The following is a 23,872-nucleotide window of genomic DNA, read 5'->3' on the forward strand; positions in this document are numbered from 1 at the left end:
TGATCCAGTCCCTTCTCTCTCAGAAGGCCAACAATGTTCCCAGTCAAGGAGACTGGGGTCCTATAGATTAGGGCCTGGAGTAGGACCAAGTCCCCTGGCTCTTCTACTGAGGGAGGGAGGGTGAGGGAGGAAGCGAGGGTCTGTGATGCTCCAGCTCAAATGAGAATTCTATGCTAGTAAGAACACATCCTAACAGGCCTCTGTGCTGGTCAGAGAGCATCTACAGGCTGAGAAAGTGGCTCAGTTAGTAGAGTGTATGCTCACCAGTGTGCACAAAACCCTGGCTTCTCAGAATCATATAAAACCATGTGTGGTGATAGCTTAGGCCTGTAATACCATCACCCAAGAGGCAGAGACAGGAGGATCAGAAATTCAACGTCATGTTCAGCTACATAGTGACATTGAAACCAGTCAGAGATCAATATAGATGATAGGTAAATAGACAGACAGATAGAAAATCATAATTTTCTATGATGTTTTGGAATGGAGGCTTAGGAAGATGAACAATTCACATAGAATCCCCAGCCTCCAATTCGGAGCCCAGGGTACCAGGTAGCTTAGAACAAGGCCAGGCAGAGCCACCCACAGTGAGCCACATCCTGTATCTGTGAAGGCAAGTGGAAACGAAGGGGCAGGCATCTGGGGAATCACCTTCATGGACTTCAAATGCTGGAAGAGTAAGCCATTCCCCCAGAACTCCCCTTACCCCTGCAGGTCACTCTTGCTCAGCAAAGGGAGTTGCAGAGAGCATGGAGGCTCATGCCACCAGCTGGCCTGGCAACTGAGCACACACTCTGCACCCTGTCCAGTGTGCTGACAGCTGAGGGGTTCTGGACCTCTGGCTTGTTAAGTATATCAGCAAGGACATGGCCTGGGTTCTGTTTGGATCCTGAGTACTCTCTGTTGGCCTCTTTCTTTCCTCTTTTCCACAGAGGCCATTCACTCAAGTGGCTTCTGTCACCTGGGAGGATGAAAACCCTTGGGTAGTACCAGGGACCAGGAGAGAACCCAGGCATCCCACTAGAGGGCCCTAGTCTGACAGGAATTGGCTTGGAGCAAGGATGGCCTACTGGGTCCACCAACACCGTCAACCTAGCTGTGCCTGCTCAGTCCCCCAGGCAGGGACTCTCAGGCCATAAAGGCCATTGAGGAAGGAGTGTCACACAGAAGAGCATGCAGGAAGCCATGAATGCTTCAAGAATTGCTCCCAAAAGCAGCTGCATTCATATCCAGGACCACACTGTCCCCAAAGCCACCAAGGCCTACATAGTCCCTACACACTTCCCTCACAGTCAGCCTCGGCAGTTCACTTCTCCTGAGGCCCAGATCATCTTTAACAAGAAAGTCATGTCGGAGGTAGTTCTTCACACAATGAGTGTAGCAGAAATGGTGAGACTTCAGGACCTTTTATGGGCTGGGAGAGGACCTTATGCTCCTCTGGCCTCACATACCTTGTCATGGCAATTCACTCACTCTGGCCGCTGTCCTTAGAAACTCATCTAAGGCTGAGTGATAACAGAGCCACTAGGGAACAAAGAAGAATCTAGTCTGGTGTCGTCGTCGTCTGAACTGTGTCTCTTCCTCTTCTCGCCAAGGAACACATCATGATGAGAAACCAGAACCTGGTGGGGTTCAAGCTTCCCGAACTGAGTGAAGCTGCAGAGCAGGACAAAGGTAGGTTACTGGGGCCAGCTTGCCCTCCCTGCTTGCCCTCCCAAGCAGGACTAGTTAGCCTACTAAGTCAAGGGCGTTCTACATGTGAACACTAGGTTTCTCATCAGTATTTGTGCATGAGTGAGGGAAGCCCACTGAGTAGCCCACTGAGGTAGAGCATGCCCACGTCTGTCTCCTTCCTGCCACCCCACCTCAAGCCCTGTTAGTGACAGTGGGTCTGGAAAGTGCCCCAGGCCTGAACTTTTGACATTGCCTTTCCCCTCACACCCAGGAAGCCACCCAAATAGATAGGTTCCTCTTTTCGAGCCACCAGAGCTCTCTCTTTCTAATCTGCTGCCACCACAAAGTCCATAACCCATCCCTGCCCTACTGGGTGACTACACATCCCTTCCTCCAAGGCTTTGCTCTCCACCCCATCCCCCCACACTCTACCACACTTCTCTAAAAATAAGGCAAGGATCCTCCCTGTTCCTGCCTTATTCTGTTCTTCCCGAGTTCACTGATGCTCCAGTGTGAGCCACAGCTGTTCATCCTGGCTCTGCTACTGACTGAACAAGCTGCCTGGCCTCACCAGACCCGATCTGCACCCTCACCTTATAGCACAGGGCTGTCATAGTTGCCTTAAAGATTATCAAGAAGAGTACATGAATTAAACTGTATTTACAGTGTGCCTAGAACAACACCTGGTACATGCCAAGATCCCTAGAGGCCCCAAGAGCCAGAATCTGTCTGGGGGTTAGTCTACGTGTACACATGTGTGTCTATACACATACTGTAGGCTACATGCTTACAGCGGTGCCTGGCACTAATAGGCCCTGAATAAGTATTTGTGAATGAACAAATGGATGAGGTTGTGAAAGAGTTCACAGAGGAATTTCTGAGATAGATGCATAAAAGCAACCTATAACCAGAATGCATCATGGTGGTCAGAGGAGAATGAATGTGTTTAGAGGGATGCTTCCTGAGGGGCAGGCTCTCTGTCCTTCCCCTTTCCCCAGGCATGTACCCCTGGACACTCACCAACTTGCCTCTATGCTTTGTATATGCTCTGTTGCCGTCACCCCTCCCCTCTGAACCATTGTACCTGTGGGTAAAGCAGTGGTAAGTCTACCTGCTCTAAAATTCCTCCTTTCCTCGCTCATTTTGTATTTCTGTTCACATCTTATCTTTGTTTTTGTTGGTATCTACTGATTTGTTAAGTGGTGATGTATATAATGTTATATATAACATATACATGGTACTACTTTACCATTTTAGTCATTTCTGACATGTGGTTCAGTGGCTTTAAGTCCTGTCATGGTATATTGTGCAGCTGTCACCACTGTCCATGCACAGAACCTTTCCATCTTCTCCAGTTGCAGCTCCACACCCAATGACACCAGCTGCCCATGCCTGCCCCTCCCCCAGCCCCTCACCACCACCATTCCACTTCTGGTTTCTGTGGATTGTGCCTTCTCTAGTTCCCTCACATAAACGGAGTCCACCAAGATTTCATCCCACTTCTTTTAATGTCATCCCAGTAAATTCTCTCTAGTGTATTGCAGTTGGGACACAGATTTAATCTTCTCCCAGAAAACTAAGAGGCAGGGTTTGCTTTCGTCTTACTGTTAGGGAAACTGAGGCCCAAAGAACTACTGACTTCATCACATGGTTTTGCGATCCCAAGAGCCATTCTAAACATATTTTAGGTTCATTTTATTTTAGATAAACTAATCCAGAGGAAGCCAGCTTATGGGGAGCAGGACAGTGACTGCAAGACCACTTTCTGGAAACTTCTGCCTTTCGCCTGTAAGCACTAGTGGGTCCCAGGCTTCAGAGAACACCTTTGGAAAGGCTTACTCCCTCTCACACTGTCCATGGGTGGTGTCAGTCATCTTATAAACTGCCACATAAGATTATTCTGGGTATCACTGGGGAGTGAAAAATTCTGGGCTGAAATGCAATGACTAATACCCACTCAGAATTTTAAAGGCTCCCAGGGGTAAAATCTCCAGGAAAACATTTTTAAAGGACTGAATTTTTTTTTTTTAAATTAACCATCTTGAGACAGGTGTGGTGGTAAATGCTTTAATCCCAGCACTTGGGAGGCAGAGGCAGAGGCAGGAGGATCTCTGTGAGTTCAAGGTCAGCCTGGTCTACTGAATGAGTTCCAGGAAAGCTAGAGCTATGTAGCTAGACCCTGTCTTTAAAAGCCAAAACAAACAAACAAACAAACAAACAAACCATCTTGGAAGTAGGAAGATGGCTCACGTGTAGGAGTGCTTACTCTATAAGCATGAGGATCTGTGTTTGGGTCCTTAGCACCCAGATAAAAAGCCAGTTGTGGCCACAATACAAGCTAGTAACACCAGAGCTGTGAGGAATGGAGACAGGAGGACTGGTGTGGTTGCTGGCTGTCAGCTTACATCCAGAAACCTCAAGGTGTAAGGCAAAGAATGACAGAGCAAGAACACCCAACATCTTCCTCTACCTTCTCTACACATACACAGGTATAAATCACACACACACACACACACACACACACACACACACACACACACACACACACACACACACACAAATACACAAAAACATTAACCATATTAGAGGTATCCTTCTAACTGTGTACTTCTTCACTTTTAATTTTTTTTATCAGAACACTAGAAAAAAATCTTAAGATTTTCTATACATGAGGTTGGAGAGATGGCCCAGCAATTAAGAGTACTTGCTGCTCTTGCAGAGGACATAGGTTTACTGGGAACAGCAACCACATGACAGCTCATAACTGTCTATAACTCTAGTTCCAGGGAGCCAACACCCTCTTCTAGCCTCCTCCAACACTAAGCATCTATATAGTACATATGCATACAAACCACTCATACATAGAAAGTTTTTATACAGAGCCCCATCACAGTTCTATTCTTTCCAGTATTTATAATTTTCATATATATATAATATATATGTGATGTATATATATATATATATATATATATATATATATATATATATACTTCCTTTTAAAGACTTGTTTCACTGAAGTTATCATAACTAATTAAATGTATATGGCTGAATGGTTCATATTTCCTTCTGTGTGACCATCTCTATTGTAAAATATTTCAGATGTTTATAGTTCTCTATCTGTTATAAACAGTTTGTCTTTGTGTTTGTGGGGTTGTTTGTTTTGCTTTATTTCTTCTTTCTTTTAAGGAATTCCCTTGGGATAAGTTCTCAGACTTGAGAGTCTCTGGGTCAGCATGTAGAAATACTTGCCTCTTATCAAATGTTCCAAACGTTTGTGTATGTTTTTCTTCTAAACATGACAATTTTTCTTTGACTTGGTCCTTCTGGCCAGAATATAGTAGAGTAAGAAACAGGTGATCAATAATAATGGCAATTATAGCCAGGTGTGGTGGCTGAGCATGGTTGTCAACTTGACTGGATCTGGATTCAACTAAAATGGAAGGCAGTAAGCAGTGTTCCTCCATGGTTCTGCCCTAGTTCCTACCTCCAGGTTTCTGCCTTGAGCCCCTTGCCCTGGCTTCCCTCGATGGTGAGGGACTGTAACCTAAGCCAAATGAACCCTTTCCTCCCTCATATTGCTTTTGGTCAGTGTTTCATCACAGCAACAGAGATGCAAAATAGAGCATGATGAGGCATGAAGACACATGCCTGTAATCCTAGCAAGCAGGAGGCTGAGGCAGGGGAGACCCCAGGTTGAGGTCAGCCTGGGCTACATACTCTATATTTCAAAACAAGCAAACAAAAAAGATGAGCGTTATAATATGCTATTATTATTGCTGTAAAATGACACTTTTGCTTTTATTTCAGTTGATTTTTCTAGCATGCTTAAAGTTAAAATTTTCTTTTTACTACTAACTGTTTTTGGTTTATATCTATCCATGTAGGACCCAGATTAGTTTTTTTTGGCTGTTAGTAATATATGTGACATCTGTGCATAACAGATATAAAACACTTTGAACATTTTCTCTCAATGTTTAAAATTGCTTTATGTATGTGAGTGTTTTGCCTGCAAGTATATCTATGCATCATGTTCATGCAGGGCCCACAGAAACCAGAAGACATAGGATCTCCTGGAACTGGAGTAACATACAGTTAGAGGCAACATGTGGGTGCTGGGAATTGAACTCAGATCCTCTGTAAGAACGGCCAGTACTATTAATTGCTGAGCCATCTCTCCAACCTCCAATATTTAAGACCTTTTAGTTTATTATTTGAGCACGTGGTGTGTGTGTGTGTGTGTGTGTGTGTGTGTCCATGCATGGGCATACCACCACCACACATGATGTGTGGGTGGATGCACATGCCATGCTTCACATAGTTAGAGCTGCACTTACTTGTGTTATTTTACTAGTACCTCTGACTTCATCTTTTTGTTGTTGTTGTATTTTGGTTTTGACACTATGTAGCCTGGAACTCATTTTTTACATCAATATTATTAGACAAGTGGTCTTGAATGCCCTCTGAATTTCATTTTAAGAAATATTTTGAGACTTAAGAGCTCGTAACTCCAGTAACATTTTAATAGTGTTTCTATTTCTTTGTGACCTAATCAGTCATATGTTACATTCATTACATATTTATGGGGAAGCAGGGGTTCTGTTTGTTGTTATGTTTATTTTCTTTTGTTTTATATTGCTTTAGTGGTTTTTTTGTCTTTTTCCTTCCCTTCCTTCCTTCCTTCCTTCCTTCCTTCCTTCCTTCCTTCCTTCCTTCCTTTCTCCTTTGGTTTTTGAGACAAAGTCTTATTCTGCAGCCTGAACCTAGAACTAACAATCCTCACACCCCTAATGAAACTTGTTGGCCATTCTTGGGAGGTCCTCATCTTAGCATTCTGGAGTCTTCAGAAGCTCAGCTCTTTCAGTATCTGAGGACTCTTTTCCGTAATCAGTCTGACCTTCCCAGCAATTCAATCTGTTCCCTTCTCAGGGAGTGTTTTGCACAGTGTGTTACTCTCTGGTCATTATTTCAAGATAAAGATATGAGGCTGATATGGGCCATTCCTTGGGCTGTTATCTGGGAGTGTGATACAAAAAGGGCAGAAGGGCTCAGACCAGCAAGGAGATGGCTTTGTCCCAGCATCCATTAGTGTTACAACTATCTCCTAATGGGACCTTTAGTCCACATTCTCGACTCCTTGATAACCACATAGTATCCAGAGATTCAGCAGGGCACTTTTGTTTCAGAGGCCTCCCTCTGCTTTCATAATGAACAATGAACCCTTGAGGGCTCTGTGGCTGGCCCCACTCACCTCCCAAGCATCATCAAGACCCACTCTCTCCTGAATTGTTAACATTGGGCTTTCCTTCCACAGCTCCTTTGTCCTCCATCTTTCAGCTGGACACACACTCTTTCCCCTCTTTATGGAGGTTTTCTTTCTCTTCTTCTTTGCCCAATGAGCTCCAATTTCGGATTCTCCTTTGATTAATCTCCGTTCTCTTAAATAGTAAGCTCTGAGAGGGACAGCTGTTAACAGTTTTGCTCAGTAGGGAATCTATTTTTAGCTCTACCAGCCCCCTTGCCTGGGACATAGTAATTGCTCAATAGAGAAATAACTCATGAATGAATGGACTCACCTTCACTATCTGTGAGAGGAAACCCAAGGGTAGACAGAGTCATTATAATATATCATGACACAACTCCAACAGTTGTGTCATGTCAACTCCAACAGAGTTGGACATCTAAGGGGTGGTTGGATATCTGGAGCAGGATTCTAAGGTAGGTGAATGGTACTTCTACACACCTTAAGACTGGATCACAGTCCCAAGTCTTACACAGGGAAAATGCTTTTCTGAGAAGACAGATGCAAAGAAATTTATTCTAACCTGTGGCTTTAACCTTGGAAGATAGAAGACAGGAAAAATTACCTTGTTGCACCAAAATGTCTCTTTCCCACAAATACAGAAGGGGATAGGGAGGAAGGGGAGAGAGTATACTAGATGTACCTTTAAAGATAAAAAACATTACAATTTAATTGAGTTTGAGTTGAAGTGAAGTGAAACTGTGCGACTTGCTGAATCTCTGTAATTACTTCCTCCAAAGAGGAGAAATTAGTTCTGACAATGTTTTAGGAAATACATTAAGGGTTTAGAGTTGTGGTGGACTTTTCTGGCATTAATGCTTTGGTTTCTGGTAATTGTAAATTCTTTACCCAACAGAGTTTGGGTCATGTATGTCAAGACGAGCAGACCCAGAAATAAGTGTCATAAGAGAAGTTTATACTCATAGATTCCCTAACATAAGAGGCACGGTACCACCCTCAACAACTAGGAAAGGACCAGGGTCAGGCGGGAGGTAGAAGGTAGATGGGAGGCAATCTCAGTCCCTTTTTGGGGTTTTCATGGTACCTGGAGTAAGCTTAGAATCAGATGGTCTGAGTAATTTTAGCAGGAGAGGTGTCTGAGTGTTGGATACGTGATGAGGTAGGGCAAGGATGAGTACTGACTTGGTATGTGAGAGATGGATAAAGAAGGTGGTTGGCTGTATAGGTTCTGGATTGGTTGGTCTGGTTTAGATGTCAAAAGTACACTCAAAGGAGAGGTATCCCCATCTCTTCTGTAATTGGCTAGTCTAGGAGAGGCAGTCTTTCCCAGATTAAAAAGGCTCAAAAGCTGGAGCACTGAGAAAACAAAAAGAGCAGAACATCTCCTTAAGCATTTTCTTTGCCTGCAACTTCTTCCTGCTTTCCTGTCTCTGCCTGTCTAAATTCTGAATTCTTCTTCCTATGTTGTCCAGGTTATAACATTTACAATCCACTCTGCAACCAGTTTTCACAGTTGTCTATCTGTGGACTCAAATAGAAGGTTTCACATTTACCACTAGTTCCTTCTTTGTGGCTGGCCATTCCTAAGCATTTTATTTTGATTTATGTCTTGTTTAGCTGTCCTTCATTATCTAGTGGTTTCCCTGGGAAGCACCAGAGGTATTCTGTGTTCCAAGTTGTAGCATATTTGACAATGTTGTCTTATTTAGAAATAGCCTGCATAGTTATAAAACTCTTGGCTAACTCTTTGTATGCAATGTTGTCATCCCACTGTGTTCAGTGTGGTAGCGAAGTCCAAGTCCAGCTGGTTTCCAGTGTCCAGTGACACATTCCAGTGTCCAGAGACACAGTGTATGTGTCTCTTTTTTTCTGTTATGAACAACATCAGTTGCATTTCTTTATAGACATGCCTTAAAAACAAGAGCATCTTATGTACAGTCAACCTCCAAGTTCATCTCTCCCCTCCACTGAGGACATTTTTTTTCCTATTTTGTCTTCGAATATTTATATGACGAAATGGTCAATAGGGCTCAACTTAGGCTCACCTCCTTCCATCTTTCTCTTTACATTCTTATGATCATACCTGCCCTAACCACCTTACTAATTCAAGTAAAACTACTCATTTTTCATTATACTGACTAGTTCTGTTTTTAATTCCTTATTTATTCTGCTCTTGGTCTTTGTTTCCTTAAATAGAAATCCCTGTTCATCTATGTTTGATCTTATATCGTTCTGGTTTCTTATTTTGGTGTTTTTCAGATTCTAATGTCCCCTAAAGTCGAGCATTTACAGTATATATTTTGCATAGGAATGCAGTTTTGCTTCTTTCTGTGTTCCTTGCATCTCCATATCCATGCTGACATCTGCCTCCTGTGTATTTCCATTCTTCCTTCCCTTATACCTTCTGTCTTTCCTTCCTCTTTTAACTCCAGTATTTGCCATGTCATTCATTTTTATTTCAATTCTTTCTGATCTGGCCATTTCTACCTGGGTTTTCCCTCTTCTCTTTATGTGTGGGGAAGGTTAATTTTTATTCACTCCCTTCTGCCTCAGCAGAGCTCTCTTTGTCCTCCTTGGTAGTTTAGTGGTAGTTTAGTTGCAGACTGGGTGCTCATGTAAGCTTCTTTGCTGCCTGGGTGGGAAAAAAGGGGAAGTTCAGACAAAGCTGCGAGCAGCAGCTTTTGTAGGATCAGCTTTCTGCTTCTTTTCCATAACTTTGTTCAGAGTCCAAAACTTGAGTTTATTGTGCCAAACTGGGACATTTCTGTGCCTGCGGCTGGAGATTAATGGGGTTTGGAACACACTTCGAGGTAGAATTATAGCAAGAGTCTGCACAGATGTTTATTGCTCAGACTTGACCCAACCCTTCCTGGGAGCCACTCACTCTTCTGCCAGGCAAAGGGAGGAAAAGATAGACAAAACCCCAGGACTTTGGCCACTGTGCTGTTTTTCAGAACTAGGACTTGTAGGCATGAGGTAGCTTCAGTTAGAGCGTTCCATACGTTTCCTGCCACTCACTCCATCAGAAGAGCTTGTTTCATTTGTTTATTTTTAATCTTACCTTCTAGTAAACCCCAATATATTGTTCAAGGTAAAAATTCTGATACAATATCAGGCACCCATTCCTCCTTTCCTCTCCCCTCCTTCTTGGCAGGAAAAGCTACATGCCAAGACAGCCAGCAATCTCTCTTTCTCTTTGCAGTGATGGTATGGTTGAGTGTAGAACCTTCTAGAGAAACTTTCTTTCTGACTTCCCTCCACAGGCTGCTACTCACTCTGTCCACTTCCTTTCTTGTTCTATGCTCTTGCATTCTTTGACATTTTCCTCTTACCCAGAACTTACTCTTGAGCCAGCTATTAAGATGCATGCTTGTAATCCCAGCATGCAGAAGGGAGCAAGAGGATCACTACAAGTTCAAGGCTAGCAGGGACTATACAGTGACACTCTTATCTCAAAACAAACAAAAACCCCATTCTTTGAGGGAGGAAGAAAGGGACATTCAAGGTGGGGGGGGTATCACATTTATTTCTAGAAAATTCTGTCTTTAGCCATTTTTTTTAAATACTGCCTTTTCCTGTATTGAATATTATTGCATGTAGAGGTGTTTTGTTTTTACTTTTTGGTTGTTAATGTGGTTACATTCAGGAAGATGGTGTTTGGATCTGGTATCCAGTTATGGGATTGCTAGTTTACAAGAGCTGGAAGCCCTGATTAGTTTCTTTTCTCCTTGCTATCTTCATTCCTCTTCCCCCTCCTCATTTTCCCTCAACTTAAAGGATTTTTTTAGATGGAAACCTCTGGTATGTCCTTCACGTGACATTAGATTTGATATGTTTCAGTTACACATGCTGAGTTTCAGGAGCTCCCTGCCTTATTAACTCTCTGCTGAGTGTGGCGGAGGTGCCTAGCTCTCTGCCAAGTGTGGTGGTCCATAAATATAGAATGTGACACCGCTTTGCCACTTGACACGTGAAACTGTCCACGAGCAATAAATGCCAGCAGAAAACTCAAGAGTTGACAGGTAGCTACAGGAGCATCTAGTCTAATGTTATACCCAGAGATGCAGTTCTGACTGTTCTGTCCCTGACAGATGGTCCTTTAGCCTTCATTTGAATAACTGAAATATCAGGGAACCTATAATACCATTATGGTATTGGAAAGGATTGAATTGTTTAAAATTTATTTACTGTGAGCGAAAGTGTGCCTCTTCCTCTCCCTGCTTGGTCTCCATTGGTGTTAGGAATCCCAGCCTTAACTCCATTCAGATAATTGTTACAACTCTGCCTTCAGTCCGGTTCTCTAGCCTGGCCTGCAATTCTGGAAAATGGACAAGCAAGTTTGGAACACTGCTAGATCAAAGGTCCCGGGAGACAGTAAAAAATATGAGTAGCCTGCTGCATGTAAATACAGAACACTCACTGTACAGTATAGATCCTGAACTGGCTCAAATGAAAGAAATCTGAGGCTTTTACTTCACTCTAAATGTGCTGTGTGTACACAGTAAGTCACAGCAAGTCTATCCTGCACGTACTTGAAGGTCAATGTCAAGGGCATTGGCCAATGTCCTGTGTTAAACTTGCTAGAGTACATCTGGGTCTCTCAAACAGCAACAAAGCAGAATATATATAGACAAGGGATGGTGTCTAGAGACCATGAACCATAGGATTCCCTAAAGGGCAACTGGGAAATGAAGGATAGGTCCAGGAAACGACTGGTTTGCAGAGGCACAAGAGCTGTTCAATCAGAAGAGAGATTTATGGTTTGCTCTCTCTGCTTCCTGGATACAATCCTGAATCATTTCAGGAGGCAGCAAAGGCTGTTTGTTGACTCTGTTGACTAGCAGGCATCCGTATTTCTGAGATCTGTGACAGGGCTGATGACCTTAGCTTTATCCTGGAAAATACCCGCTTCTGTTACTATCTAGTGGCAAACCAGATGTTGGTTTCTAGGTAGAAGCTAGAAGATAGTGCTTTTGAATTTATTTGTGGAAGAAATAAAGAGGTCCCTTGAAGAGCCTGCCAAATAGACAGGTTTTCCCCAAACACCATAACCAAAAAACCAACTTCCAGTTGCCAGAAACCAATACAACTAAATGCTGACATGTGATCCTACTTGATACAGTGGAGAGTTATGGGAAGAAAACGACTGGGGTGGATAGATGTTGGTTTGCAATCAGGCTGCACCATTTATTATGCCTGTAATCTCCAGCAAGTTACCAGCTGTATTGAGCCTTCTATTATCCACCTGTAAAAAGACATGACAGAGAAGCAGCTCTTCGGTCACTGTGAGGATAAAGTAACATAGATGACAATTATAACGTCTCTGGCATGTAATGAAGTGTTTCCAAGTGTTAACAGTCTTCCTGGGACCTGAAGCCAGATGCCAGCAGCACTAGTATGATTTCAAATAGGAGGCCTATAAGGAAGCACTCTTATTTTCCAGGGGTCTCTTCTGAACTCACCCCAGCAACAGAGGAAGAAGAGTCAAAGAGCGGTCTGGATGTGATGCCCAACATTTCTGACATATTGCTGCGCAAACTGAGGGTTCACAAGTCACTCACCGGAAGGTAAAATCAGAACATCAGGTTTTGAAGACCTTTCAGAGGCCACCCATGTTAGAGCCTGGGTGGAACACAAAGGAGTATCAGTCTTGGTTCTTATCCCAGAAGGGATCCAGTCCAGTGGTCCAGGCAGGGCTGATGCATCCAAACACAGAGTACAAGCATGGCCATGTTGGTATCTCAATTCCTGAAGACTCACAGGCAAGAACCTTTGAGGACATAAGGGTCACCAGAGCTGTGAGAGAGGTGGGCTTTGGGCCAGAGGACACATGGTTCAATCCAGATAAACCATTTACCTGTGGGACACACTATATATGGAGAGATGTACAACATCTAAAACCACGTGAAGAACTGGGCAGAAAGGCTCCCAGACTTCTACTCCCAGGGAGAAAGTGCCTTTTCTTTCTGAAACTTGGCTTCATTGCCCTTACGAGAGTAGTGTGTGTTCTGCCACTGGCAGGGTATACTAAATGAGACCGTCTGTGGGAAGGGACTTGGGACAGTGTCAGCACAGAACACATCCTTGACAACTGGCCTGGAGCATAATGCATAGGAATTTGAGATAATGAAGTTGCTAGGAGGACCATGAGACAGGGCAATAAGAGAATGATGAAAGAGTGAGGCACTGGGGAGAGTCAAAAAAGACCTTTATGACAGGCTAGTAGGGAATCCAGGACACAAGAAGAAACCCACACTTGCAAAGACTTGGTGAATAGCTTTCCCAACACAAAGGTGTAGTTTTAAGAAATGGCATTGAGGCAACTGGCAAATCACAGGCAGAAGAGTAAAGCTACCACAATACTCAAATGCCCAGCTCAAAATGGACCACAGACCTAAATGCAAAGGATAATACTGTAGAATGCTTAGAAAATAACTGCAAGAGGCAATCCTATGAGCTATGAGCTTGGGCTAGTTCGTGGATTTAGCTAAGACAGAAAAATCACAAGCAGAAGATTTAAAGAGAACAGGTGAAAGGTACATCACCATCATAATAATATCAATAAAAAGCCTGTGCTGTCAATGCTGTCTAGAAAGTGAAGAGCAACATACAGAATGGGAAAAATATTTACTTGTTAAGGTACATGTTTCTACAGTCTATAAAGAATTCTTGTAATTCCACTATATTTAGATAAAGAGTTTCTCAAAATTGGCAAAGGATTTAAATAGACACATCAAAGAGGGCACAATTGTATGTGAGAAGACACTCCATTACTCCATTGTCTTAGAGACCCATAGCCTCCTTGCTGCCTATGCAAGTCTTGAGCTCTGCCTTAAGAACCAGATGTGCATGCCGGGCGTTGGTGGCACACACCTTTAATCCCAACACTCGGGAGGCAGAGGCAGAGGCAGGCGGATCTCTGGGAGTTCGAGGCCAGCCTGGTCTCCAGAGTGAGTGCCAGGATAGACTCCAAAGCTACACAGAGAAACCCTGTCTCAAAAAACAAAACAAAAAAACAAAAAACAAACAAAAAAAGAACCAGATGTGCCATGTGACCTACATCACACAACCCTGTTCCTTACCATATAAGTATATTGACGTGTTCTATAGGCAGAATGTATCACCAAAGTAGAACATAAGCTAACTGAATTAATTATGGAAAGATGCAAATTTCATGTAATACCCAAATGAACCTAGCTGTCAGAAGCACACGCAGAGCACTTTGATAAACCCCCAGGCAGTATAGGCCTGCTCTACACAACAGTAAGAGAGTGTGTTGACCCTCAGAGGACAGGGCCTGTGGGGTGGGGCTGTGACAAGAATTGAAAGCATCAGACATCTTTGCCATTGTTTGTCCCCATGCTCTGTTTTCTGACAGCTTGATGGCCCTAGGGTCTTGCTGTCTCATCCTGACAGGAAGGCTCTCAATGTCCCTTGTCAAGGGTGAGAACCAGCCCTTTGCAGAGATGGCTGACCCCTACCTTTGCTCTCGGGGTCTCTCTGTACCCATCCAAGGGAGGAAAACTGTGTTTCCTGGGAAGTTTATTGATGGCTTGCTTGCTCGCCAAGTCCTCTGACGTGAGTTGGACCCCTCCCGGCCTCCCCACCCAGCACAGGAAAGCGCCTGTGTGTTATTTACGTTATCTGGGCTTCCAATGGGGCCAGCTTTAGTTACTAAGAGCTGCACTGACAGCCATATGGAGTGAGTGTGCAGATAAGGTTTCTGCTGACTGGGCCAGGCTGTGGAAGGAAGGACCCGTTTTTGCAGAGCTAGAAGCCCCTCAAAAGCTACAGTTCAGCTCAGACATGTAGTTAGTAAGTGGCAAATGCATGTATGTTTTCTGATTCCTCACAGCCTGTGGGTGAATAGCAATAATAGGCAAGATGTCAACGCTCAAAGTGGGCATTGGTTCCAGCACATACACATACACAACACAGATATTAAAATCCAAACACTCAAGACCTTGTATGAAATGGCACAGCACTTACATATAGTCTATACAACCCTCCCATACTTCAAATAATCTCTACATGATTTATAATATCCAATATAGTATAAGTTCTATGTAACTAGCTCCTATTCTGTGTTGCTTAGAGAATATGGCCAAAAGAAGTCTGAATAAATTCTGTATAGACACAATTAGTTTTCAGTATATAGTTGGTTGGTCCCAGGAATATGGAACTGGTGTGTGTGAAAGATTGAATTGTATTTACACATACACTCTACATATACATTCATGCATACACATGTGTGTATGTACAAAGATGTGTGTGTGTGTGTGTGTGTGTGTGTGTGTGTGTGTGTGTATGTATGTATATTCCTTATAAGGCTTATATAAGGTAGATGTTTTTATTCTGATTTTACATATGAGCAAGCTGGAATTTATAGGGTTGCTAGGGGTTGTCCCAGAGGGCTGACCCCAGCATCTAATATTTTCCCCACCACCTCTATAAAGGTCAGTGTCTCACAGATGACAGAGGGGAAGATTCTGCATCCTCTCCCTCTCACAAACTCTGCTCATTCCTTTCTGGCAGTGCATGGCCGACTGGTCATTCAAAGTCACCTGCTTTATTTACTAGGTTGGATAAAGTTCACTTGTGCATTTTTTTCTTCTTCACAGTGCCCCTCCACTCACTGAAAAGGAAGTTGAGGTAAGTGACTCAAGGACTTTGTGGAATATAGTGATTCTCTTTGATGAGGTTTATCCAAACATTCCTTCCTCCAGCCAATGGCCCTAAGAGTGAGAAAAAGTGACTGCAGAATATTCTGGATATTTGTTCCCGTCCATTGCTGAGCTTCCTTTGCCTGCCTCCATTCATGAGGGGTTTTGACAAGTCTTTTTTTTTTTTTTTTTTTTGCAGATTTTTTTATTTGAATTAGAAACAAGATTGTTTTACATGACAATCCCTTCCATCCTCCCCTACCACCCCCCTAACTAAAACCCTACCTATCACATAACCTTTCTGCTCCCCCTGGATGGTGAGGCCTTCCATAGGGTGTCATCAGAGTCTATCGTATCCTTTGGGATAGGGCCTAGGCCCACCCCCGTGACAAGTCTTGTCAGTGAAAAAGTTGCTGATACCTCCATCTTCAAAGACTGTCAATGTCTTTTGATGGATGGGACATACAAAGTCAGTCAGGAGGCTTTACAATTATACCAAATTTATTTCAATTTTTAAAAACATGGTCAAATTTCAAGCTTCAGACTTTGGTCCGGAGGACAAAGTTGCTTGCTTCTGAGAGTCTGAACAGCAAGAAGGCCAGCTCAGATGATGGTGTGAAAGCTATTGGCATAGCCTTCCCTCATCTGACCACAATGACCCTGTGGGCCTTCTTCTTCCAATGCTGTGAGATGCATGAGTTGAGAAGAACTTTCATTTTGGTGAAGGGACAGATGGACAAGAAACATAGTAGAGGTGAGACAGGCAAGATTGGTGCAGTGGACCAGATAAGCAAACAAAGGAAGATAGACAACCTGAAATGTCTACCCCTAGGAAGCACAGTGACCGTGAACCAGACATTATTATTGTAGCGTGCTCACAGCTGTCCATGCAGCTGATCTCCTAGTAGCTCTGCAAGGTGGACAGAGCAGGACTTAAAGCAGAAAAGCTGGGCAATAAAACAGGTCACTCAAGGTCCCAGATTCAGGATTAACTAGGACCAATAGTTGGAAACAAATATCCCAAGTGACTTCAGGACCCTTCGAGTCAGGCTTAGAGAGCTAAGCATTGAGAATTGTTCACAGACTGAGGCTGGATAGGAGAGAATCCCCATCACTGAGCTGTGAGTCAAAGCCCACTCTATCATCTGTGGAGACTGACCATGGCAGCTCATTTGATGCCAGATCCTGTCTTCTGATGTGTGCTAGCATGGACATCAGTACAGTGGAAGTAAAACAGACTCAGGAATCAGATCATCTAAGGTCAAATCCTTGCTCTGCTACCTCTTCTGTCATCTTGAACAAGTTAATGATGTCTCTAGTCTTGGTCTCGTTGCCTATAAAATGGGTGTAGAAGTCTTCACTCCAGAAAGATGCTGTGGGGTCAAATGTGGCAAGGTCCATAAAATTCACAATACTGTGATGATCAGTAAGGGGTCATTTTTAGTAGAACCACCACCATCATCTAGGGATCAGCTCTTGTCTGGAGATAATTGCCATTGGCCATATTATATGAACTTCAGAAGCCAGGCCGTCAGTGACCACAGAATATGAGCAGGTGAGATGGCTTAGTGAGTAAAAGTGTATGCTATGCAAGCCTGCCAACCTCATGATCCACAGTACACAGAAAGAACCAACTCCCTGACCTCCACATGTATGCTGTTGCACACAGACAGACAGACAGACAGACAGACAGACAGACAGACAGACACACACACACACACACACACACACACACACACACACACACACACACAGAGACACCATAAAAGAAGAAAGAGAAAGAAAGCAAGCTGCTCCCACTTGCTTCAGGCAGGGTAGACGAAGCAATTGGAATTGAAGACTCCTTCCTCTCTCCTTTATTCCCTCCCTCCTTATTTCTTGTGTGGAGTCAATTTGCCTATTTTTCTTCCCCATTAGTAATGTGTTATGGTGAGTGATAGTGATAGGATGATAGTTCCTACTAGCTTCCTATTACCCTAGGAATTCCACATCTGATCAATTCCACCTTTAAAAACTCATTCTTCGGGGCTGGATATGGCTCAGTGGTTAAGAACACTGGATCCAGAGGACTTGGACTTAATTCCCAGCACCCACATGGTGGCTTACAACCATTGGTAACTTCAGGTCCAGGAGATCCAACTCCCTCTTCTGGCCCCCGAGGACACTGCATGCAGACATACACACAGGCAAAACACCCATGCACACAAACTGTTCAAAAAAATTTTAAAAAGTCTTCCCATATGGAATGTTTCATCTTGGGCTGGAATATTTATTTCTGGAAGTTTATCTTAACAGATCCATGCTTGAACTTGTCTAATTTGGAAGTTACTTAAAGCTGTCGTAGGAATTAGAAATAACAAGGCTACAGACTGTTTGAAGTTTGCTTTAAATTCACAAGCCTGAAACTCACCTGATGCTTCTTTAGATACAGAGTTTCATGAAAACCCCCAACCCACCAGACACATACACACACACACACACACACACACACACACACACACACACACACACACACACACAAAATGCATTCCAGTATGAATCTAGACTGCTTACACAGCCAGCTGCACTGGTCTAAACCTATCTCAACCTAAACATGGGAGCTCACACTCTTGATTAGGGAAAGGCAGAATGCTACTGTCCAGTGGTTATGGTTGTCCTCTGAATCTCAAGGGTTGCCATTTGCCCGTGTTTGTGTATTTCACTGTGAAGGGAGTTTGTCGGCACATGGAGGCCTTAGTGACTAGTTCCAAGGACTCTGGTAAAAGGCTTGAGCAAGAATCCCACCTGTGGCCTTGCTGGTGGCAATGACTCCTCTAGCATCTCTACCACACTCTTGTTCCCAACAGAATGTGTTTGTACAACTGTCCTTGGCCTTCAGAAATGACAGCTACACCTTGGAATCTAGAATTAACCAGGCTGAAAGGGAACGCAACCTGACAGAAGAGAACACTGAGAAGGAACTGGAAAACTTCAAAGCTTCTATTACGGTAACAGAGACGGCCCCGTTTAAGCAGTTCTTGCAGAGCCACTGTCTCTAAGGGTGACGCCCAATATCACACTTCTTTCACTAACCAAATAATAGTATCTGGAAGCGAGAAGGGAGCCAAGGTCCTGACAAGTCTTCCTCAGAGGGCAGGGAGGAGCTGAGGCAGAGGTCCTGAGGGTTTGGCTTCAGATCCCCTGGCAGCTCCTTAGGAGGGGCTGGTTGGTTTGGATATGACTCCTTCCAGGCCAGTGTGTTCACAGGGTTTCAATATCTAGAAGACATGTGGCCTGGGCTCTGTAGGAGTTTCTTCTTCTAGCCCGGATGAGACCCAGAGCTTGTCTCATGAAAACGAATCCATGTTTGATGTGCACCATCTTAGTCAGCTCAAGCTGCTAAAGAAATTACCATTGGCTGGGTGGTTTAAACAACAAACATGTTATTTCTCCTAGTGCTAGGGCTCGAAGTCCAAGCTCAGGGTTCCAACACGGCCAGGTCCTTACTGGGGTCCTCTTTAGACTTACAGACTGCCGACCTCTCATTATAGCCTGACATGGTAGAAAGAGAGTAAGAGAAATTTCTGGGCCCCTGATGTATGAGAACCACTCCTATTTACAAGGGTTCCAGCCAAGGGCCCATTCTCTCATCTGCACATTGGGGTTAGGTTTTTAGCATGCACATGTGGAAAAGCAGCTTGAAGACTCTGGGTGACACCTCTTGTCATCCCTCAGTCCTCAGCATCCATCTGGTACAACTGTGAACACCGAGAGACCTATCAGAAGCTTCTGGAAGACATCACAGTCTTGCATCGTCTGGCTGCCCGCCTCTCCAGCCGGGCTGAAGTAGTGGGGGCTGTGCGCCAGGTGAGACCCACAGCACTCGGCCTTGCTGGCTGGTACTGTTCCAATGGCAGTAATTAGCACCATGGCACAAATAGGGACAAGAAGAGGTACCACCCTTGATGACTGGCTTAAGCCAGGCATTCTACGTAGGTTGTTGAGATATTCCAACATATTTGGTGCCTATTAAGCCTTTGAAGTATTCCTTTGGGAATTGTTTTCTGTGGACTTTGAAATTTGAGGTAGACTATGTACTGCTTTCCTCCCTTAGAACTGGTCCACTATAGCTGAGTTAGAGAATTCCCTATGAAAGAAGTCTATTTAACTTTTCCTGTGTGTTCTGTAAATATATGTGATTGGGGAACCCCTCCCTCTTCATTGTTCTCACAAAATACATACTCAGCTACTACAGAACCAGTGTTGGGCAGAGCATGCTTTAGGGAAATGTGCTGTTTCATTTAATCCACCCAGTCACTCTGTAAAGTGGCTTCCATCCTCATCTCTGTCCCCAGTGAAGTTGCATGTTCTCAGAAAGATAGCTTCCAGATAGTAGAAAATCTCAAATATTCCAAACGTTTTGAGTGCCTCCATTATGTCGCAAGTGGAAAACTGTTGACCGAAGTTTCTGGTGGTCCCAAGTATACACACTAAGGCTTATATTAATTATAAACTATTTGGCCTATAGCTCAGGCTTGGTATTGGCTAGCTCTCTCTTAATTATTAACCAATTTCTATGTATTGCCAATAATAATCTGGAATGTTATTCCTTTGGTGGTTACATGGCATCTCTCCCGCCACTCCTTCTCTCCGTTACTCTTCCCAGAATTCTCTTAGTCTGGTAGCCCTGCCTATCCATTGGCCAAAACAACTTTATTCATCAGCCAATAAGAAAAACATATATTCACAGCACACAGAAGGACATCCCCCATCAGAAAACAACTAATTTTCTGTGACAAGGTACAATCAAGATGCACTGAAAATGTGCAAAATTATCTCTTGGCAACATTTATAATAAGATGAATAATGTATTTAGACGTGGGTCCTATTCCCAAGACACTTCATTGTGTATATGCAATATTCCCAAACCTGACAAAACCCCAAACACTTTGAGTAAGTGTTTCAAGTCAGGGATATTGAAGCTGTTCTAGTGTTAGTGAGTGGCAGAGCTGGGTGCAGGCCCTGGTTAGACTCCACACCTTGGCCACTCTGAAGTCTTGAAGGACACAGAGCCTTCACACAATGTTTCATTGCCCACTGCCTGAGTTCCCCTCCACACTGTGGCCTTGGACTTCACAGAGTTCTCCACACTAGAGAGTCACTGGGCTGTAAAGCAGGGGTGTTTATGATGTCTGCCATGTAGGACTGACACAATGCATGCAAAGCATGTAAATCCTCTGTAACACTGCTGTAACCATGTCCTGGCACACTATTTGTGTGAGTGGTTCTGAGGGTGGGTCCCCAGGCACTGTCTGTGAAATGAATGGCAGCCAAGCCACCTGGCTGGCCCACCCTTGCATCCTTCTGGAGAAAGAGAGCCTGACTCAGCAGTGTGATCTAGCAAATAATCCATCTGGGAACAACAACACCAGAAGAATGCTAGGGAAGTGGTGGCTCTCAGTCTCACATGGCTGTGGGGACCTTTATAGGGAAATCCCTCTAGTATAGACAGCGCCTCAGCTAGGTCCTCTTGGGGACTCTAGGGAGTATGGAGGGGGGAAACTTCCAAATATGTTTCTGATTCCCCATGTTGTAAGGATTCAGGCATTGTGCTGGGCTGCCCCTCTCACCTGACAGAATGCACTCAGGCAGTACCCTGGTCAGCATGCAAGTGCAAAGGACCCCTTTAAATTGAAAGACCCCACCCACTTATGCTCTCTTTCCCACTCTCTTTCCTATTGGGGCAGACAGGACTTTTCTTGTCTCCCTCTTCTTTTCTGTCCTCTCTCTGTCTCTGTGTCTCTTTACCCCTTTTCTCTTTCTTTCCCCTTCCCTCCCCTTTCTAATAAATCTTCTCACTAAGCTCAATCTGCCTGGCTTGTTTGTCCTCCGCCTCCTTCACCCTTGCCTGCCATGGAGTCTGCCAAGGTTTCCCTTGAGCTTTATTCCTAACATGTTATTGATTCTATTCACTCTTCTTTATTGTTACTTATTTATTTTTAAATTTTTGTTTTTATATGTGTATGGGTATTTTGCCTGCATGTATATCTGTGCACCACATATATGTCTGGTGCCAGCAAAAGCCAGAAGAGGGCATTGGATCCCCTGGGGATCATTGTCTGTAACTGGAGTTACAGATAGTTATTAACTACCATGTGGGTGCTGGGAATTGAACCTGGGTCCTCTAGAAGAACAGCCAGTGCTCTTAACCACTGAGCCATCTCTCCAGCCCCTACTTTTTGAGACAGGATTTCAATAGATAGTCTGGGCTGGTCTCCAACTCATGACCCTCTTACCTCAACTACCTGAGTGCTAAGGAACAGACATGCACCATCATGCCTGACTTGTATTCTTCTTTTTTTTTTCCAAGACAGGATTTCTCTGTGTAGCCTTAGAGCCTGTCCTGGCACTCACTCTGTAGACCAGACTGGCCTCAAACTCACAGAGATCTGCCTGTCTCTGCCTCCCAAGTGCTGGGATTAAAGGCATGTACCACCACCACCCAGTTTGCAGCCTTCTTAAAGTGGTCCCAGCCCTGTCTTGTGGTTCCCCACCATGCCTTGCGGTGCCCCACACTGTTTTCTGTGTCTCAGTGCTGGATTTCCTCATGGGTTCCTTAGGACCAGCTCAGACACTTGTTCCCTGTTGCTGTCACTGCTACTAGTCTCATTTACTTCTGCCCTGTCTCCATTCATACTCGGTCACCCCTCACTTTAACACGTTCAGTAATTCCTCTTTTTTGCAGAGTAAGTCAAAATTCCTTCATCTAGCATGGAAAGTCCTTCACAACCCAGCCCTAGAGCACTTCCTCCTAGCAAACCCAATAGCTTGTTGATTTTTTATACGAAGTGGGATGTCTGTGCTATGCTGACTTGCAGAAGTCCTTGGGAAGGCTGTGTCCTGGCATAATATGGAATGGGGCCCACTTTCATTCTAAAGGATTCCTGCCTGGAGGATAAATCTACATACGAGTCCTATGAGGAACTGCCTCTGCCTCCGGATGCCTTGAAGTTCCCCGGCCTTGGGCCTTTGTCTATCCTGCCCATGCCTATGTGCCCACACCCCACATCTGTGACTCCAGGCCATTGCCACAAAGCCATCCCAACTATTCTCTTCCAAAGTAAAGCAATCCCTTCCTCCTCTCACTCTTACAGTGTGTGACTGCTTTTCTGTTTCCTGGACAAGGGTACCAGAGTGCACCTCTCAGCCCAATGCCACAGGACAGATTCCCATCTGATGATCCCTGTAGCCTTCTTATTCTAGCAGCCAAGGGCTGAGCTCAGAGTGGTCAAGTGTGGAGGGTGCCCTTTCTTCAGCTGTCCCCCATGCACCTGTGTCCTCCTTCCCTTCAGGAAAAGCGAATGTCAAAGGCAACGGAAGTGATGATGCAGTATGTGGAGAATCTGAAGAGAACGTATGAGAAAGACCATGCTGAGCTCATGGAATTTAAGAAACTCGCAAATCAGAATTCAAGCCGCAGCTGTGGTCCCTCTGGTAAGGAACTGGGCTTCTGTGCTTGTTGTGAGTGCAAGTCCCCAATGGCTATCAGCCTGGGCCACAGGGAACAGGACTGCTCCAGGGGCTGTTTCTGCCTAGAGGACCCTCCACACCTCTGTTCAGAACTACTTACGAGGCCTTTATAGCAGCTGCTCCAGTGAGGTTGGGGTCCTAGAATCAGAAAACATGAAGGGTGCGTAGCTAAGACACTTGCTTCAGTGATTCTTTTCTTAGAAATGTTTTAAAAGTTCTATGCAAATTGGTGCAAGAAGATAGAGAAAGTCCCACCTGATTCTGCTCAAGGGAGTCAAGGATGGAGATACATCCAGGGAGGTCACCTCCACAGTGTTTTAAAGGAAGTCAGCAAACAAGTGGAGGAAGCAGTGTGTGTATAGGTGTGGAGGTGGGGGTGAGGGCAGGATGACACAACCCATGGGGTCATGTTGAGAGCCTGAACATAAGACCTGGCAGATCAAGGCCACCCTCCAACACATACTAACAACTAGACCTTTGTCCTGTAGTAACAGTGTGTCGGTGGCAAGCATGTCACATGACATGTCCATATTTTATTTTTGTGCTACTCTGACTTCAGCAAGCACAATGCATTAGTAGTGTCAAAGCTGAAATGGGGAAAGATGAGCTTAGAGTCTCACTCAGTCCAGCTGGGAAATAACAGTGCATTGGAGCAGAATCTCTCCCTGGGTACTGCCAGGGTTTAGAGTTTGGTCTAGGAGGGTGACTAGCTGGAGAAAACAGCTTGTCACATCAGGAATCCCTGTGGAATGCAAACATCCGTGTT

At 44.3% G+C, this 23,872-nt stretch overlaps 1 protein-coding gene across 1 annotated transcript in view; it reads left to right on the forward strand.

Annotated features, from left to right (window-relative positions):
• Positions 1-23,872, forward strand: part of Irag1 (inositol 1,4,5-triphosphate receptor associated 1) — a 148,393-nt gene that overhangs the window by 101,807 nt on the left and 22,714 nt on the right. Inside the window, exons 10-15 of the mRNA XM_035442290.1 lie at positions 1,596-1,674; positions 12,378-12,501; positions 15,556-15,586; positions 18,444-18,584; positions 19,312-19,443; positions 22,929-23,070. Coding sequence (XP_035298181.1) covers positions 1,596-1,674; positions 12,378-12,501; positions 15,556-15,586; positions 18,444-18,584; positions 19,312-19,443; positions 22,929-23,070 — 649 coding nt within the window. The remainder of the gene's footprint in view (positions 1-1,595; positions 1,675-12,377; positions 12,502-15,555; positions 15,587-18,443; positions 18,585-19,311; positions 19,444-22,928; positions 23,071-23,872) is intronic.

This window comes from Cricetulus griseus, chromosome 3, assembly GCF_003668045.3.
Source record: "Cricetulus griseus strain 17A/GY chromosome 3, alternate assembly CriGri-PICRH-1.0, whole genome shotgun sequence".
Taxonomy (NCBI): domain Eukaryota; kingdom Metazoa; phylum Chordata; class Mammalia; order Rodentia; family Cricetidae; genus Cricetulus; species Cricetulus griseus.